Source organism: Chrysochloris asiatica, unplaced genomic scaffold (genome assembly GCF_000296735.1).
Source record: "Chrysochloris asiatica unplaced genomic scaffold, ChrAsi1.0 scaffold00057, whole genome shotgun sequence".
Classification (NCBI taxonomy): domain Eukaryota; kingdom Metazoa; phylum Chordata; class Mammalia; order Afrosoricida; family Chrysochloridae; genus Chrysochloris; species Chrysochloris asiatica.
The window spans coordinates 2979258-2999964 of record NW_006408575.1 but is presented as its reverse complement, the minus strand read 5'-3'; the positions used below and the strand labels follow the sequence as shown (position 1 = coordinate 2999964).

The 20707-nt window shown below is 40.9% G+C and overlaps 1 protein-coding gene across 2 annotated transcripts in view; it reads left to right on the top strand.

Moving 5' to 3' along the window:
- The first annotated feature begins 602 nt into the window (after window positions 1-602).
- Window positions 603-20707, top strand: part of PDE6A (phosphodiesterase 6A, cGMP-specific, rod, alpha) — a 120959-nt gene continuing 100854 nt past the window's right edge. Inside the window, exons 1-4 of one of the 2 annotated variants that reach the window (XM_006863870.1) lie at window positions 603-1147; window positions 10033-10185; window positions 15419-15508; window positions 16125-16265. In XM_006863870.1, the coding sequence (XP_006863932.1) occupies window positions 674-1147; window positions 10033-10185; window positions 15419-15508; window positions 16125-16265 (858 nt within the window). In that variant the 5' untranslated portion in view covers window positions 603-673. The remainder of the gene's footprint in view (window positions 1148-10032; window positions 10186-15418; window positions 15509-16124; window positions 16266-20707) is intronic. The other variant, XM_006863871.1, reaches the window with a different exon arrangement.

Genomic DNA, 20707 nt, shown 5'->3' with positions numbered 1-20707 from the left:
TAGAAAACCATTGAACTCTTAAGACCAGGAACGAATTTAATGCAGAGATTGCAAAACCTTGGTCCATAGGTGTCAGACTTGTAATATAAATGAGAGAAGCAAGCTGAACAATGAATGTACAGGCTGACCACCCAGGGGGAGGAATGGACAGTCACTTTCAAGCTTCAGCCATTCCTCCTAAGGAGGAGTGTGGATGTGGAGTTGTTAAACCTGAGTCTACAAGAGAAGCCAAACAAATCTCCTAAAGATTGTGTTTAGTATCTATGTCAAATGCTTAGAAGAGGTGTCATTTAGGGCAAAGAGAGCACTTCTTTAAAATTGTTGTTTATGGGCTGCAGGTGATGTCACCACCTTTTTATGGTGTAGAACTCACCTCTTGTTCTGTGCAGAATCTCCTTCTCCGCTGTTAGTAGACCAAGGTGAAAAATAACTGCCGCCCTGTCCCAGCTGGGGCTCAGCAGCATCTGGAACACACTGATCCTCATAATCCTTGTTCTCAGGAAGTATTAATGACTTAATCCCCACACTCTCTCTCTCTTATGTGGCCATCTCAGTGTGGTTTACGAAGACCCAGAGAAGTCAGGGTTGGAGTGGAGCACATTCTGACTTGATTTGGTGCAGACTGCAGCCAGCCTTAGCAACTCCACACAAGTAGCCCATTGAATTCCTAGCCATGGGGGAGGTGACAGAAGAGGAGGTGGAGAAGTTCTTAGACTCGAATGTTGGCTTTGCCAAACGGTACTACAACCTTCATTACCGGGCCAAGGTCATCTCGGATCTCCTTGGGGCTAAGGAGGCAGCTGTGGACTTCAGCACTTACCACTCACTGAGCAGCGTGGAGGAGAGTGAAATCATCTTCGATCTGCTGCGGGACTTTCAGGAGAATTTACAGACTGAGAAAAGCATCTTCAATGTCCTGAAGAAGCTATGCTTCCTCCTACAGGCAGACCGCATGAGTCTGTTCATGTACAGGACCCGCAATGGCATCCCAGAGCTAGCCACCCGGCTCTTCAATGTCCACAAGGATGCAGTCCTGGAGGACTGCCTGGTGGGGTCTGATTCTGAGATCGTCTTCCCTCTGGACATGGGTGTGGTGGGCCATGTCGCACACTCCAAAAGGATCGCCAACGTCCCCAACACAGGAGAGGTACTTTCTTCCCCATTAGAGGATGGTCTACAGGGCAGTGAGGCAAGATTGCCTGTGGTTCTGAGATACATAGGGGGTGGGGAGCTGCCACCATCAAGACTAGACTGATGACCACTTGGTGCTATATTTATTTACTTGTTTATTCATAACTTTTGAATCCTACATACTTTTTCCTTATGTCCTTGTTGTTAGTTGTCCTTGAGTGAATTCCAACTTAACTTATTTCAGATTGTTGCCACCTGCCTTCGCGTCAGCCCCTGACTCATGGTGACCCCTTGCGCAATGAGATCAGATCATTGTGATCCATGGGATTTTCACTGGCTGATTTTAAAAACTAGGTACAAGGCCTTTATTCCTAATCTTAGTCTGGAAGCTCTGCTGAAATCCTAGCAATATGGTATGGCAGAAGGATGGTGACTATGCATAATGCGAATTAACAGAGAATCATTCTAGGTCTCCTATATGGAAGGTGAGAATTCTACCGTTGAGCCCCATATTTCATAAAAAGCGGGCAGGGGGAGGTTTCAGAGATCTTCCTGTCTAACTGTCTCATTTTATGGAAGAGAAGACTGAAGCCAGGATGAGAGAAGGGACTTGCACAGTTTTCCAGAGAGTTAGGAACTGAGCCTGACCTTCACAAAAAACTTTTGATTTGGGTATCTTAGCAATATAAGAAGTGCAGGCTCAGTGTTGGTAAGAAATGATGTTCTTTGCAATTCCCAAGAGATTGATCTCTCTCCTCATATCCCTCTTGGGTGTACAGGGGGCCACATATTTCCTGAGGACTCATCCTCATGGTCTAGAATCATTCTCCATTCAACTCTCTCTAGATTTTAATTGTAGCCAACAAAGGCCGTCTTGCTCATTTCACCTTTCTAGCAACTGGATTACACAGTAACTGTCGTTAAACCCGTTTTATAGAAAATGAAACTAACAACCAGAAAGTGCTTGCTCAGGGTCACACCAATGGACCGTGGTACAGATTAGAATCCTTGTGCTCTTTAGCATTCTACTGTTCTGTACTTCCTTTTGATCTCCGAAGGCATTGCACTGTTGTTGGTAGATGCTGTTGAGTCAATCCTGACTCATAGTGACCCCATGTGACAGAGTAGAACTGCCCAAAGGGTTTTCTAGGTAACAGAGTGGTTGTGAGTCAGGCTGCTAACTTCAAGGTCAGCATTTCGAAACTACCTGTCATTCTGTGGGAGAAAGATGAGGCTTTCTGCTACCATAAAGATTTACAGCCTCAGAAACCCTATGCAGGGTCGTTATGAGTCGGAACCAACTCCACAGCACACACCCACCATCACCACTGATCTCTACAGGAGCAGAGCACCAGATCTTTCTCCCACAGAGTTGCTGGGTGGATTCAAACTGCTAACCTTGGTTAGCAGCTAAGTGTTTAGCTGTGATGCCACCATAATTTCTTTTCATTGGATTGCTGTTGTGTTCTGTCACATTGATTCTGACTTTTAGGGATACTATAAGGCAGACTAAAACTGCCAAATAGGTTTCCTAGGCTATAATCTTTATAGGAATAGCATGCCAGGTCTTTTCTCTCATGAAGCCACTAGTGGGTTTGAACTGCCAACAGTTTGGTTAGCAGCCAAGCATTGCCAGGTCTTCTTTGGTATTTGGTTGATGTGTTGTAAAATGCACTCAGAGAGACATATCTGAGTGTGAATCATAACTTTGTCACTTTCTAAGAATATGGTCTTGGTAGATCACTTCGTCTGTCTGGGCTCATTTTGTAGTTTATAAAATGTGGGTGATAATATCTACCTCCCAGCATTAAGTGAAAGAATTCTTTCTCATTTCACACAGCTCCTGACACTTTATAATGGCACTTTATTAGCGGTAGCTCTGTTTCTTTGTTATTATCATTACTGTTTTGATATTATTAAGTATCTATTATTCTAAGTGAAGGATGCTGTGCCAGATCTGTGTAAGATCTGGAGAAGAATCCGGTTTTATCGTCCTTCCTGGAGCTCTCAGTATAGATTCTATGTATGAGGAAACAGGTCACAGAGATACTGAGAGCTTCTGATGGGCCCTGGTGTTATGGAACTGAGAATTCAGGAAGATCATCTGATTTCTAAAAGATCTCAGTGTAAGAACTGGCTGAGTCCTTGGGTCTGTGACCCCCTGCTATTTCCTGTTCAACACTCAGAGTTCACTTTAATAGTGCAGCCTGTGATTCCCAGAGGCTTTCAGGCCTGAGTCCATCCAGGCAGCCAACCTTGTGTACTTGACATTGGCATGTATTTGCTTCTCTCATTGCTCCTCCGGAGAAATCTTACTCAACTTCGGCTGCTGCTGGTGACTGGGGGTTAGGTGGAGGAAGACGTACAGACTAGATCTGGGTCCCTGACCCAAGGTCTTTGCCTTCAGCACTCTCAAAAAATAAATAAATAAAATAAACCTTGGAAATGGTTACCATTACTGCATTTAAAAAATGTGAAACCATGAAAAGAGATGTTCCAGGATTATAATGTAGCCCGCTTCCCTCTAGAAAATTCTTACTTATATTTGGGATCTCCCTGAGGAGGATCTGCCAGTAGGGTTGCCGGATAAAATCCAGGAGGCCCAGTTAAATTTGAATTTTAGATAAACAACACTTAATTTTTTTAGTATAAGTATGGTATGCCCCCCGCAATATTTGAGCATACTTACATTTAAAAATTATTCATGATTTATTTGAAACTCAAATCTAACTGTGCATCTTTTTAATTGACTAAATCTGGCAACTCAACTTGCCTTTCAATATTTAGTTGTTGATGTATTAGCAGGAAAACCACACAAGGTCTGTCTTGTTCACCATGGGTTCCTGGTACCTAGTCAATTACCTGGGACAGAGTTGGTACTCATTACAGTTTACTAACTGAGTGAATCAATGATGACCCTTCCCCAGCAAACCCCATTTCTGAAGAGTGGACCTCAGAGGACTGTCATTTTTCAGAGGTTCTTAATCTTACTAGGGTGACTTCAAAAAAAGGGCTAGTCCAAGCAGTAGCTTCCAAGGGGATCTGTTGGGCCAATTGTATTCAAGGCAGAGAGCTCAGAAGGTTATGGTAACTGTTGTGGGGACTTTAAGGGGATAATTTTGATAGATTTTTCTCAAAGGACACAGAAAAATCACATGGGCTTATTATGAAGAAGTTTTTTTTTTTTTTTTTTTAATTGAAAAATGCACTGGTGAAAAAAAGGGCAGAAAGCAATGCCAAGGAATTGTTTTCTACCATAATGAACCTGCTCATTCGTCAAGGGTAGCAAGAGCAGTCCTACAAGAATTTCCTTGGGAAATCTTATCTCATCCACCCGACAACCCCTTCAGATTTCTTTTTATTCCCCAAACTCAAGGGACATTTAAAGGAACATGATTTGAGTCCCTCAAGGATGTCAAAATCATCGTTTTGACGTGGCATAAATCAAGTAGCACAGAATTCTTCAGGAAAGGGTTAGAGAGATGGAAACACCACCTCCAGAAGTGTGCAGACCTAGACGAAGAAACTGTTGAGAGACAATAGCTTCACGTATTAATATTTTTCTGTAATAAAGATTACTATGATTTTGGAGCAATACTTCTTGGCTTACTGTTATGTTGCCTGCCCCTATGCTTCCTCCCTTCCTATGAGACTTGGGACCCAGCAGGCTACATCAAAAAGGAACCTACCTCAAGGAGGATCTGGCCCAACAATGATTTTACCAAAGAAGAAACAGGCCCAGAGAAGTTTCAACTCCTGACAATGTATTGGTGGCCCCCAAGCTATTTCCTAAGTCTAATCACTTACCCTGGATGGAGTTCTGGTGTGGCACTGTGGGTTAATGCGCCAGACTACAAAGTCGGTTTGAACCACAAAGTTGGAGGTTGAAGCTTACCAGCTGCTCCTCGGAAACCCTATACAGGGTTACTGTGGGTCGGAACTGACTTGACAGGACTTAACAACAACAACAATCACTCATAGAACGTGTTCCTCTTTCCTTGGTATGCTATGGTACCCTGAGTCTCCATCCTGTAAGGGACTACTTCACAATATTGTTTAAAATGTTAATGCATGCTTTACATGATGCCTCCATTATACTGTGAAAACCCAATGGAGGTAAACTCATCTTACTGGTCTTAGCGAATCCAGTGCCTGGCAGAGAATCAATGTTCAATAAATATGAATGAAGGAATCAACCAACCAATCAATGAGTGAATGAATGAATGGAGTGACTATGCTAATTACCAGCAAGTGAGCACTCTACAAAATTGGGAAGGTGACATTGTAGGTGACAGGGCTGATGCGCGATTTAATGAGATAATATATGCAAGTTGTCTGGCACTAGGTCTAGTACATCATTATTATTCACTAAGTAGTAGATTTCCTTATGCGGTACAATGGAATCTGGCACTAAGAATGTTTGAAAGGGAGAATTGGGAAATCTGGGCATGAGAAACTATATGGTATTGTACTTGGAATAAAACCCAAACTCCTGGTAGTCTCCAAGTCCTAGCCCTGATCACCTGTCTGTCTGTCTCCCTCTCACTCACTCTGCTTCAGCTACACTCAGCTTTCTTCTGTTCCTCACATCAGTAAAGTCCATTCCCACCTCCTGTTCTTTGCTTTCTATGTACTCCCTCCCTACTTAGAATGCTCTTGTCATTTCTGATTCCTTCTCATGTTTCTGCTCTCAGCTCAACAGTCCTTCTTAGGGAAGCCTCCTTGATCACTAAAATTCTCTAAAATCGTCTGACCCCACCATTCCATCAATCACTGTATGTTATCGTTTGTTGTCGAGTCGGTTCCGACTCACAGCAACCCTGTATAGGGTTTCCAAGAAGCAGCTGCTGTGTTTGAACTGCCAATCTTGTGGTTCGTAGGCCAGTGCTGATCCTACAGTTTATCACTACAGCATCACCCCATTTTCCCCCTCAAAGCAGCTATTAAGACCTAGAGAAAGAATGCTTGGTAATTGTTTGCTTGGTCTTTGTCTCCCATTTGCATGTAAGTTTCAGCAGGGAAAGAAATTCACTTCTGTTCCCTTCTGTAGTCCCAGGGTCTAGTACAGTACCTAGCAAACAGAAAGCACTTTGTGAATATTAATTGAATAGATGAATGACTTTGGACTTTCTCTAAAGACACCTCTGATCCCTGAGCTTTAAAATAAACAGAGCTAAATAGCATCAAAGTCCCCTTCTATCTTTGATAATCAGAGGTTCTAGAGCATGGTTTGTTTGTTTGTTTCTTCACAACATTCTACACTGAAAATAGAGGGATGACAATGACCATGCAAACACCAGTTGGGAGGCAGGAGTGCATGTTAGTGGAATTCCAAGGCTGAGAACTCAATGAGAAAGAGACTGTTGGTCAATTTCATTTTATATGCCTCAGGTGAGGCCTGAGTGTTTACTCTTTGTGAAAGAGGTGAATCTTTCACAACTGAGCTAACATTGTGAAATGAATCTGAGCATGTCACACCCAGACCTTTAGGGAGTCATCAGTAAGTATCCTTGACAATGACATGGAAAACTCTTCTTGGCTAAAGCCTCCTCGAGATTTTGCTTAATCCTCAAATGCTAATCCAAGTAAGGCACCACAGGCATCTCCTAATTCCTTTACCCTTCACCGGATTTAAAGCAACTTCTTTGACAATAATGCTGTCGCCTGTTTACTTATCCCACTGCAATTGGAAGACATTCATGTAGTCAGAGCATCCTACCCAGAATTCCCTTCTAGAAAGACCTTGTGAGTCAGCTCTGAGGAATACATTTCCATATTCAGAACAGCATGAATTTGCATGTCTGCACTGGCTCATATCCCGACCAATGCTGACAGATAGGAAATCTCATACGGTGCTACCAGGAAACAGAAAGGTGGATTTTTCTGAATTTAAGACAACAATGAAGGCTCTATTTCCTCATGCTGACGATAAGAACTACATTGTAGCCTACCTGGCCCCAGGCTGCTTTGGTGTGGGTATAGAAGTGTGTATTCCTACAGCCTTGAGCCAAGTTGATCACCTGCTTTGCTATTATTGATTTGATCTGGGAACAGGCCTGAGTCTTACTTATCCTTGTATTTGGCACTTATCATAGGGCCTGGGCCTTCAATTATGATTTGTAATATGGTAGTATCCATTGGACTGACTGTTTAAAAAGCTGAAAATATTAGATCTTTTTGTTCAGTGGCCTGGACTCAGGTCTTATCTTATTCAGATTTTCCTGAGAAGCAACAGAACTGAAGTCAAGTCCCATCTTAGACAATAATAACATTAATCTTCTTGGGTTTTGGCTATTCCTTCTGTGAAAAGGTATCTCTCTCATACGGTTGTTAGGAGGAGTAAAGTGAAATTCACAAGGTGTAATGTTTATTATGGAGTCCTGGTGTGGCACTATGAGATAAAGCACTGGACTGCATGGTCGGTTTAAACCATAGTGTTGGTGGATCAAATTCATCAGCTGCTCCTTGGAAATCCTATACAGGGTTGCTATGAGTTGGAACCGACTCGATGGCACTTAACAACAACAACAATGTTTATTATGGTGCTACAGAATAAGCAACTATCTGGCCAACTGATTAGAAGAGATCCTTATTTGTGCCCATTCCAAAGAGAGGTGGCCCAATGGAATGTGGAAATCATTGGACAATATCTTTGATATCCCATGCGAATAAAGTTTTACTAAAGGTAATACAGAAATGGCTGCAAGCATACATTGACAGAGAACTTCCAGAGGTTCAAGCCAGATTCAGAAGAGGACATGGAACGAGGGATGTCCGATGGATCTTGACTGAAAGCAGAGAATATCAGAAGGATGTTTACCTGTGCTTTATTGACTATGCAAAGGCTTTCGATTGTGTGGCTCATGACAAGCTATGGACATTTTGATATATGAGTATTCCTGAACACTTAATTGTGCTCATGAGGAATCTGTTGGACCAAGAGGCAGTTGTTCGAACAGAATATGGGAACACTGAATGGTTTAAAATTAAGAAAGGTGTGTGACAGGGTTGTATTCTTTCACCATACTTATTCAACCTGTATGCTGAGCAAATAATACAAGAAGCTGGGTTACATGAAGAAAAACATGGCATCAGGATTGGATGAAGACTCATTAACAACCTGTGATATGCAGATGATACAACCTTGCTTGCTAAAAGTGAAGAGAACTTAAAATACTTACTAATGAAGATCAAAGAGCACAGTCTTCGGTATGGATTACATCTCAATGTCAAGAAAACAAAAATCCTCAACACTGGACCAATAAACAACATTCTTATCAATGGAGAAAAGATTGAAGTTGTTAAGTACTTTATTCTTCTTGAATCAACTATAAATACTCATGGAAGCAGCAGTCAAGAAATAAAAGGCTGTATTGCATTAGGCAAATCTGCTGCACAAGACCTTTTTAAAGTGTTGAAGAGCGAAGATGTCAGTTTGAGAACTAAGGTGTGCCTGACCCAAGCCGTGGTATTTTCAATAACCTCATATACATGGGAAAGCTGGACAGTGAATAAGGAAGACCATACAAGAATTTGATGCATTTGAGTTACGGTGTTGGAGAAGAATATTGAAAGTACCATGGGCTGCCAAAAGAACCAGCAGATCTGTGTTGGGAGAAGTGCAGTCAGAGTGCTCCTTGGAGGCCAGGATGGCCAAACTTCATATCTCATATTTTGGACATATTGTCAGGAGGGACCAGTCACTGGAGAGGAATATCATGTTTGGTAAGGTGGAGGGTCAGAGAAAAAGAGGAAGACCCCCAAGGAGATGGATTGTCCAAGTAGCAGCATCAATGGGCTCAAGCGTGGCAACAATTGTGAGGTTGGCCCAGGAATGGACAGTGTTTCGTTCTGTTGTCCATAGGGTCACTATGAGTTGGTACTGACTTGATGGTACCTAACAGCAACAACAACAGAATAAGCACTGGACTGCTAACTGCAAGGTCAGTAGTTCAAACCCACCAGCGAGTGCTCGGAAATCCTATACAGGAGGTCCCTATGAGTTAGAACGGACTCCATGGCACTTAACAACAACAATGTTACTATCTATACTCACTAAATACTTACCCCCATCTTTCTCATTAAGGAGGCCTGATGATGTAGTAGGTAATGTGTTGGGTTGCTAATTTCAAGGTCAGCAGTTCAAATCCACCAGCTGCTCTGCAGGAGAAAGATGAGGCTCTCTGCTCCTGTAAAGACTGACAGTCTTGGAAACCATATACAGGGTCACTATGAGTTGGAACCGACTTGATGGCATACAGTAGCAGCAAAGTTTTCCCCCACATTTCTCATTAGTTATTTTTAAGTGCCGTTGAGTTGCTCTGACTCATAGCAATTCTGTACAGAGTTTCTGAGGAGTACTTGGTGGGTTTGAACTGCTGGCCTTGCAGTTCAAACTGATCTTGTGGTCCAGTACTTATCTTCTAGCCCCACACCAGGACTCATTAGTTACCTCCTTAGGTTTCTAATTTGAGCTTAATTGTCACCACTTCAAGTCAGACTTCTCTGAACCTTCTTCCTTAAACAAAGTCAGTCCCCACCCTACTCATCTCTCTATCTTCTTGCTTCCACTCCAGGTCCCCACAAGGCTTTGAGTTGTAGCTCAGAACAATTTCTAGGTGACTTAGTTGACTTCCAGAACAAGAATTTTCTCATTGTCCTGACCCTACCTCGGTGATGAATGAATAAATGAGGACTGATGAATCATTTGATAAGGTATCATGGAAATAGGTGGTTCAAGGGCAGTAGATGGAAAGGTCTTCACTTTGTTATCAAGACAGCAAGAAGTTCTCTGCTTCACCCTATTCTCAAACCACTATGGAATGGGTCCCAGGGCTCTGGGTTCCTTCATTGGTTTTGTTCTTTATCTGCTTACCCATGCTTGCCTCTGCCTTCCTTCAGGATGAGCATTTTTGTGACTTTGTGGACAGTCTCACAGAATATGAGACTAAGAACATCTTGGCTTCCCCTATAATGAACGGGAAGGATGTGGTGGCTGTAATCATGGCTGTGAACAAAGTGGATGGGCCCTTCTTCACCAAGAGAGATGAAGAGGTAAGGATGTTATAGAAATAGCTGGATGATGTAGAATCCATTTTCCTCTATCTCATGAAGACCTCCCTGCCCCCTAGACCTTATTATTTCTCCTGAACTCAGTTTCCCCATCTGTAAGGCAATAGATACTCTCCAAAGGAGGAAGAGCAAAAGAATAGTTAATACATTGGGCTTTGAAGTGAAAAATGTAAGGATAATAGTTCAAGATCTGCTAATATCCCACCATTGTCTGTGGTGGCTTTGGTGTTTGTTGCTGTGATGTTTGAAGTTATGCCACCGGTATTTTAAATACCAGGAGACTTACCTATGGTGAAAAGATTTTGACTGAGCTTCCAGACTAAGACAGACTAGGATGGAGAGGCGGGCTATTTCTGAATGGTTAGCCACTGAAAACGTTATGAATAGCACTGGAACACTGTGAGATAGTACCAGAATATTGAATATTGAAACATGATGAAGAGCACCAGGATATTGTCAGCTATAGTGCTGGAAGCTGAGCCCCTAAGGTGGGAAGGCACTCAAAATATGACTAGAAAGAGTTGCCTCCTCAAAGTAAAGTTGACCATGATAATGCAAATGGAGTAGAGTTTTTGGGTCCTTCATTTGCTGATGGAGCACAACTCAAAGTGAGGAGAAACAGCTGTAAACATACGTTAATAATCAAAACATGGAATGTACGAAGTATGAATCTAGGAAAATTGGAAGCTGTAAAAAATGAAATGGAATGCATAAAGATCAATATCCTAGGCATCAGTGAGCTGAAATGAACAGGCACTGGCCATTTTGAATCTGAAAATCACATGGTTTACTATACTGGGAATGACGAATTGAGGAGGAATGGCATCGCATTCATCATCAAAAAGAACATATCAAGATCTGTTTTGAAGTACAATGCTGTTCTGTGATAGGATAGTAGCCAAACACCTACAAGGAAGCCCAGTTAATACCACTATTGTTCAAATTTATGCACCAACCACTAAAGCCCATGATGATGAAATTGAAGAATTCCGTCAATCTAAAATTGATCAAACATGCAATCAAGATGTATTGATAATTGGAATGCAAAGGTTGGAAACAAAGAGGAAGGATCAATAGTCAGAAAATATGACCTTGATAATAGAAATGATGCTGATTGCATGATAGACTTTTGTAATACCAATTGACTTATTCATTGCAAATACTTTTTAAAATAGTTTTTAGAAGAAGACTCTTACACATGGTCCTCACCAGATGGAATACACAAAAATCAAATTGAAAAAAAAAAATTAAAAAAACAAATTGACTACATCTGTGGAAAGAGATGGTGGAAAAGCTCCATATCATCAGTCAAAACAAGGCCAGAGGTAGACTGTGGAACAGACCATCAATTGCTCATATTCAAGTTCAGGCTGAAACTGAAGAAAATTGAAAAAAGCCCACAAGAGTCGAAATATGACCTTGAACATGTTCTACCTGAATTTAGAGATCATCTGAAGTACAGATTTGATGCATTAGACCAAAAACCAGAAGAATTGTGGGATGACATCAAGAACATCATACAGGAAGAAAGAAAAAGGTCATTAAGAAGCCAAGAAACAGACATGGGAATTCCTGAGCCTATGGATACTGACCTAGCCACAGAGCACTAGAGCTGAGAGTGAAGTGTCAAGTTGATACGAAGTGGGGGGAGATGCACAAGAACACCCAAACTTGCAGATAGCACCCGTTTGACCTAGCTTTCATGACTTGATGATCAGAACTTGACTAGAGCAAGATAAAGAAAATCTGATAAAGGAAGCAGATATAAATTACTACAATTTTATGAACTTGGCCTATACTTATGGATGTGGTAGCTCAAAATACCAACTGACAGGGAAGGAGTTTTCACATCAAGGATCAAACCTAACCCCTTGGTAGACAGGGTTGATAGGGACAGGCAACTTAGACATTGGCTGCTGAAAATGGGGGAGGGCCTATAAAGGCAAGAAGTGTCTGGCTTATAAGTTTTTAAGAGGGAGTTTATTTTTAGAGTGCACAGGGTAAGGTAGAATCCCCACTGAATAGTTTTCACCTCGTCTAGGTGGGTTTGGTGAATGGAGATGGGGATAGGATTCATTTGATTCAATAGTAATTGTTATCATGATTGATTGCAATAGTCACAACTGTAAAGATAGAAATTTTGTGATATAGGTGGTGGTGGTGGAGTAGTTAATCTTTCATTCCAGGAACAGTGAACCTTAGGACCATCAAGAGAAAAGAGCATGAGTGGAACGTGGGACCCTATCTCCAGAGAAGCCGCGACACCAGAGATGGAGACAGAGATGATGGCATGGAGAGATAGAGCAGCTGAGGACTCATGGAAAGACAAAGGCTGTGTGATGGCAGCTAGGAGGCAGGCTTCCAGAATATGCCTTTCAGTTGTTCAAATGATTATATATTCCTTAGTGTTTTTGTGTACATAAAACAGAACAAAACAAAACAAAACCCCCAAAACAGAGGTAATGGAATCAAATACTGTTAACCAATGATGCATGGAGGGGATTGTATTCATTTCAATGAAACAAAATTCAATAGGTTGAGTGCAAAACTGATGTTCTCCCATGTCTCTCAATTCACAATAAAACCTTAAAAAAAAAAAAAAAAAGAAGAAGAAGAAAGAATTAAGGAAAAGACCAAAATGAGTGTCAGAAAGGACTCTGAAACTTACTCTTCAGCATAGAGATACTATAGCAAACGGAAGAAATGTGGAAGCAAAAAAGTTGAATAGAAATTTTCAAAAGGTATCTGGAGGAGACAAAGTCAAATATTAGAATGAAATGTGCAAAGGCCTGGAGTTAGAAAACCAAAAGGGAAGAACACACTCAGCATTACTCAAGCTGAGGAAACTGAAGAAAAAAATTCAAGCCTTGACTTGCAATATTGAAAGATTAAGATGGGCACAATATTGAATGATGCAGAAAGCATCAAAAGAAGATGGAAGGAATACGCATAGTCACTTTACCAGAAAGAGATGGTCAATGTTCCACCATTCAAGAGTTTCATATGATCAAGAGCCAATGATACTGAAGGAAGAAGTCCAAGATGCATTGAAGGCATTGGCAAAGAACAAGCCTCTGAGAACTGAGAGAATACAAATGGGAATCTTTCAACAAACTGATACAGCATTGGAGGCAATCACTCATGCCAAGAAACTTGGAAGACAACTAACTACCTGGCAAACTGACAGGAAGACATTCATATTTGTGTCCATTCCAAAGAGATGTGATCCAATGGAATGCAGAAATCATCGGACAACATTATTAATATTCCATACAAAATTTTGCTCAAGATACTGTAAAAATGGCTGCAACCATAAATTGACAGATAACTTCCAGAGGTTCAAGCCATAATCTGAAGAGGACATGGAAAGAGGGATATCATTGCTGACATCAGATGGTTCTTGGCTGAGAGTAGAGAATACCAGAAAGATATTTTACCAGTGCTTTATTGACCATGCAAAGTCTTTTGATTGTGTGGATCATGACAAGCTATGGACAGCATTGTGGAGAATGAGTATTCTGGAACACTTAATTTTGCTCATGAGGAACCTGTACATAGACCAAACAGAACAAGGGAACACCAAATGGTTTAAAATTAGGAAAGGTGTGCGCCAGGGTTGTATTCTTTCACCATACTTATTCAATCTGTATTCTGAACACATAATTTGAGAAGCTGGATTATATGAAGAAAAACATGGCATCAGGAGTTAAGGAAGACTCATTAACAACCTGCATTAACAATATGCAGATGATACAACTTTGCTTGCTGAAAGTGAAGAGTACTTAAAATACTTACTGATGAAGATCAAAGAACATAGCTTTCAGTATGGGTTGCACCTCAACATAAAGAAAGCAAAAATCCTTACTATTGAACCAATAAATAACATCATGATAAATGGAGAAAAGATAAAAGTTGTCAAAGACTTCATTTTGCTCTGCTCAACTAACAACACTCATGGAAGCAGCAGTCAAGAAATCAAACAACATATTGCATTAGGCAAATCTGCTGCATAAGTCCTCTTAAAAATGTTGAAAAGCAAAGATGTTAGATTGAGGACTAAGGTGCACCTGACCCAACCTAGGATAATTTCAATAACCTCATATGAATATGAAAGTTGGAAAGTAAATAAGGAAGACTGTAGAAGAATCGATGCATTTGAGCTAAGGAAATATTAATGGGCTTCCAAAAGAGCAAACCAATCTGTGTTGGAAGAAATAAAGCCAGAGTGCTCCCTGTAGGCCAGGATGGCCAGACTTTGTCTCTCATACTTCAAATATATTGTCAGGAGGGACCATTCCCTGGAGAATTATATCATGTTTGGTAAAACAGAGGGTCAGAGAAAAAGAGAAAGATCTCCAATAAGATGAATTGGCATAGTGACAGTAGCAATGGGTTCAAATGTAGCAATGATTGTGAGGTTGACGCATGACCAGGCAGTGTTTCATTGTATTGTTCATTGAGTCATTATGATGTGGTACTGACCCAGTGGCTCCTAACAACAACAACAAAGATAAAAGGTGATGCAGGTCAAACCTCAAGGAAACTAACCAAAGCTATAATGGAAAGAGAAGTATTGTATCCCCTCCTTAATCTTTTACAACTGATAGGTTTATCACATCAGATTACATCATGGGGAATCATTACATAATTGCCATATGACATCATTTGATAACTTTCAAACCAGAGAACCCTGGCTCAGCAAAGTTGACACATATTTTGAGGGGACACAATTCAATCCACAACACTACTTCACAGGGTACTTAAGGTGATCAGATAAAATAATGTACATAAATCACTTACCATCCACCAAAATCCCACTGCCATTGAGTTGTTTTAGATCCACAGAAACTCTATGGGACAGAGTAGAACTGCGCTATAGGGTTTTAAATGCTTTAAATCTTTATGGTGGGTCCAAACCACTACCCTTTTGATTAGCAGATGAGTGCTTTACCCACTGCACAACCAAGGATCCTATCACTTACCACAGGAACAGTAAACTCAGTATATAGTAGCTATCAACATCAACATTCTGCGTTTTGTGAGCTTTACGTTCGTGTAATTTGACATTTTATGATTCTGCATACCATGATCCATCTGCCCAAATTGCTTCTGATGAATCTTTAAAAATATATTCAGACATCAGCAGATGGTAGATTTCCCTAGAAGAGGAATTTCTTTTTCTCATCTATTTTCCATTATGCTGCTTGATTTTTAGATTCTCCTGAAGTACCTCAATTTTGCAAATTTGATCATGAAAGTGTTCCATCTGAGTTATCTGCATAACTGTGAGACCCGCCGTGGCCAGGTAAGGGACTGGACTGGACGATGTCTTCTTTCTGAAGCACTGATGTGGTCAAAGTGGGAAAGGCAGGTGAGGATATCTGGGAACTATCAGATAATCTCTACCCAGAATCCCCAGTGTTATGAAGTCATGGCTGTTTGTAAAGCTATATTCCAGAGTGGTTTTGTGCACACTTTTTCAAGTCAGAAAACTCTTAGGCTTGAATCCTTGCTCATCCATTTATCAGTTCTAGGCAAGTCATGAAACCTCTCTAAATATCAGTCTTCCCATTTGAAAACTGAGACGAATTATAGAACCACCCTCAAAAGACTGTTACCAATAGTAAAAGATAATATCTGAGGGTACTTTTCAAATTAATGTTTGATTGTATTGTTTTTATGAACAACCTATACAATTAAGGGAATGGAAAGAGTTGAGCCTAGTGTAAGCTGACTAGTCACTGCCTCTCTGAGCCTTAGTTTCTCCATCCATAAAATGGGAATAATTATTCTGTCACTTCCTTAGGTTACTGTGAGGATTAAATGAGACAAACTCTAGAGAACATTAGAGTATTGTTTTCCTCTAGCTCAATGAGTTGCTGCTGTGTGCTTCAAAAACTTTTCTTTTAAAATTTCTTCAGATATTACTGTGGTCAGGGAGCAAAGTTTTCGAAGAACTTACAGACATCGAGAGACAATTCCACAAAGCCCTCTATACAGTTCGTGCCTTCCTCAACTGCGACAGATACTCTGTGGGTCTCTTAGACATGACCAAGGAGAAGGTGAGAAAACTTCAGCAATGAGGATTTCCAAAACTGGTTATATAAAAGCTGAACGGGGCCCACAATCCTGCCATCCATTTTATTGACCAGGTGTGCAAACTAATATTGGTCTTTCTGTCACTGAAGAGAAGAGTACCAATCTTTAAGAGGGAAGCAATCTAGGCTAAAATAAGTAAAACAACATGTATTTTCACTTGTTGTCATGTGCTGTTGAGTTGATTTTGACTCGTAGTTACCAGTTATCTTATGTTATAGAGTAGAACTGCCTTATAGGTTTTCTGAACTGTAATCATTAGTACCTAACAACAGCAATCTTTATCAGAACATATCGCCAGATCATTCTCCCTAGAGCTACTGAGTGGGTCCAATCATCAATCTTTTAGTTAACAGCTAAGCTCTTAACTATTATGGCTCCTGCTTTTTTCCTTAGTCAGTTGAAAGATAACATATGAGAAGGCTGATGAATTGGTCAAGGAAATTATGAATGAGTTTCTACATAGGTTGGAAGTCCAAGACAAGGAGATTGCCAACTCTAAGAATGCTCAGAAAATGTCCTGAGAGTTGGATGGAAATGCCTTTCATAGGGTTAGTCTAGCCCAGGATGATCCAGGAAATTGAAGTAGAGCTGAACTGAGTTATCTGGATTTGAGATTTCTTGTCCAAAAGACTCAAGGGGCAAGGTTCTTCTCCATTTATTTGGTATCCTTATCATGATGAGCATGATACCATGCTAAACTTCCAGAAGTTAATAGAAAAATGTAATTAAAAAGTAATGAAAAATTTCCATGAATTTTTTGGAGCCCCCTCATTCATATCTGATAGAGAACAAAGGAAACCATCATAAAATCATGACTGATGTCAGGTCAATCCATCGCTGTCATGTGGGCGACTTCAGAAATGGGGAGAGTACCTACCATGACTGGGATGCATACATAACTGCAGGTTAAAATAGTTTAGGGGACTGGTTCTGAGGCTTTGAGTACCTGGCTATGTGGTGGTCATAACCACGTGACCCTGAGTCATAGCCACAAATTGGCTACAAGACAATATCAGGACCCCCATCCTTTAAGTTAGATAGTATACATCTGAATGACTAAGTCAGATAACATAACATTGGATAACATACATCTGACTGCATAAATGTCCAGACAAGTTTGGTAGTTCTTTTGGGGAACAGTTTAATTAAGATATGAGTTACTATGCAATCCACTCATTTAAAGTGTACAATGTAATTTTTAAAATTGTACTCACATGTTTTTGCAACCACCAATGTAATTAATTTTAAATTATTTTCATCATCCCACAAAGAAACCCCATGCATTTTGGTTGTTGTTATTGTTATGTGCTGCAGAGTCAGTTCCAACTCATCTTTACTGGAGCAGAAAGCCTCATCTTTCTCCCATGGAACCGCTGGTAGTTTTGAACTGCTGACCTTGCAGTTCCCAGCCCAATTCGTAACCACTACGCTACCAGAGTTCCTTGGTAGGCAGCTTCAATCTTCTTATTCCCTCCCTCACCTTCCCCCTGAGCTGCTGTTGTCTTTGTTAGGTACACCTGAGTCGACTCTGACTCATAGCCACCCTCTGCACAAGAGAATGAAACATTGCCTGGTCCTGTGCCATCCTCAAAATAATGAATCTGAGAAATAACTCACAACATGGATGTACCTGCAGGACATTATGTTGAGTGAAATTAGTCAATCACAAAAGGATAAATATTGTATGAGAACAATGTTGTAAAAAGTTAAGGTTTTCTTGCTAAAAGAAACAGTCTGTGATGGTTATGAGTAGGGAGAGGAGATAAAGTTATTCCCAGGCTAGAGGGTAGGCACATGTTAACATGGGTGACAGGGCAGACAACAGACATAGGCAATAGAGGGAGGTCAGCAGAGGAAAGATGAAGGACTCAGGAGACACAGGGAAGAATGTAACTGTTAAAGTGCATAGAGGCAAATGCTGTTAACTATTAGTACATGGAGGGGATTGCAATCATTGTGATGAAGCAAAGTATATTATTTTCAATGTAAAACTGATGATCTGCTCTCTAAACCTCTGCTCAATTCACAAGAAAAAATTTTTTAAAAATCCATACCGGCATAAACACCCAATAATGTGGAATGATTACCTATTCTGTAACTATTAAAATCATGTTTATGAAGAGTTTTCAGCATGAAAAAGTGTTTATGTGAAGACTAAGTAACAGAGATAGGCTGACAATTGTGTCATCTATTAAACAATGAGATAAAATGCAAGGAGTGGGGAAGAAAACAGAATGGGTAGTTGGGCTGCCCAGTGGGTGGAACTGTAGGAGGCATAGATGTTGCTGGCTCTTGAGGACACAATAACATCTCCAAAAAACAGACAACAGAAAGAAAAGATCTAATAAGATGAAATGCATGAACCTTTGGACATGTAGGTGGGTGTTATGCCCAGTACCCCACCCAAGCATAGCAAAGGCTGCATAGAAGGAGGTGACACTGGCTGCTGGGTGGGGGGTGATGGTAGGGGCTGGCCATGCCCCTTGCCAACAGGAGCATGTGGGGAATAAGAACGAACCGAACCGTACTCCCCCTCGCCATCCACCTCTTATGCTCATCGTATGCCTTCAGGTTTCTGTATTGGACTTGTTGCTAAGTGCCTTCAAGTTGGTTTCAGCTCATAGCAATCCTGTATAGGGTTTCCAAGTAGTAGCTGATGTGTTTGAACACCAACCTGTTGATAAGCAGCGCCAGGACTCCAGTTGATGGGCAGCTACCCACAAAAGCTCAAGGTCGCTGTGTTGAACCAGGCCAGCTGATAGCCCACTTGCCTTCTACCTCTCTCGGTGTTTCTGCTCAGCTTCCTCTCCCAGTTGACCTTCAGTTTACGTCTATACTTTTCTCTGCAGGGCAGGTATCCAGAAACATCATCCATACCTGTTTTATTTGTCTCCCATGTCCTTCTTGCAGAGGCCCTGCTCAGGCCATCTGCCTGCTCCACCTTCTTGTACCAGAACCAATTTAGTAGTTCTTATCCGAGCACTTTCTGTATTCTAGTTTTTCTACCTTCAACCACACTCTTCCCGAGGGCATACTGCCTCTACCTGGGCTTACCTAGGACATGTCTAAGCATAGCTACTGACTGTGTGCTGTCAAGTCAATTCCGAATTATAGCCACCATCTATAGGGTTTCCGAAGTTGTAAAGTTTTATGGGATCAGAAAGCCTCATCTTTCTCTTGCAGAGCAGCTGGTGGATTAGAACTGCTGACCTTGTGGCTAACATCCTAAGGTATAATCCACTACACCACCAGGGCTCTATGTTGCTGGTTTAATGATCAGCAAGCATTGGATATGTAACATTTAGAACTCAAATGATGTCTGAATTTATGTCAAAACTCAAAATAGGGAAGACTTCCAGCAAGATGACGGATTAGGTAGATGGCGTGCACAGACCCTGGAGCACACCTTTCCTGATTTTAAACCATTCAGTACCACCTTGTTCATATACAGGTTTATATACAGGTTCCTCATGAGTACAATTAAGTGTTCTTAACTGGTTTATATACAGGTTCCTCATGAGCACATTTAAGTGTTCTGGAATACCCATTCTTCTCAATGTTTGGTAGGAGCCACACAGTCAGACGCCTTTGCATTAATCAATAATGAATGAATAAATAGCTTCATGTTAGTCTCTGCTTTCAGTCAAGATTCATCTGACGTTAGCAGTGATATCTCTAGTTCCAAGCCTCTTTTGGATTTCTGGCAGCTCTCTATTAATACACTGCTACAACTGGTTTTGAATTATCTTCAGCAAAAATTTACTTGCATGAGATATTAAAGATATTGTTTGATGATTTCTGCATGCTATCTAGTCACCTTACTTTGGAATGGGAACAAATATGGATGTCTTCCAATCATTTGACCAGATAACTGTCTTCCAGATTTCTTGCCATAGATGAGTGGTAATCTTCAGAATTGCATCAATTTGTTGAAACATTTCTATTTGTATTCCATCAATTCCTGGAAATTTCAATATGTGTAATGGTTTTGTGGTATAACATGTACTTCGATCCACAAATCTATCAGCCTACCAACTTTGAAGAAAAGGGACAGAAGACTGTTACTATACTGTCCCTGATATGAATTGAGCAAATTGTGTACAATGCTTTATTTATTATTATTATTTTAATAAATGTTTTATTGTGAGTTCTGTGATAGTTTACATAGGGGAACATTAGTTTTACATTCATTCTATCATACATCGTTTCATTGCCATAGTTATCATCCTGTCTATGCATCATTGCCCAACCAAAGGGTATACCCTGCAAGCCTGCTCCCCAACCCCCATGGTCCTCAGCGCACAGCCCCTTTCCCTCTCTGGATCTCAAGTCCCCAGCCACTCCATCTCTTCACGTCCTCTTCTCTGCCTCCATCTCAGGCCTCACTGCTTCTCTGGATAGAGTC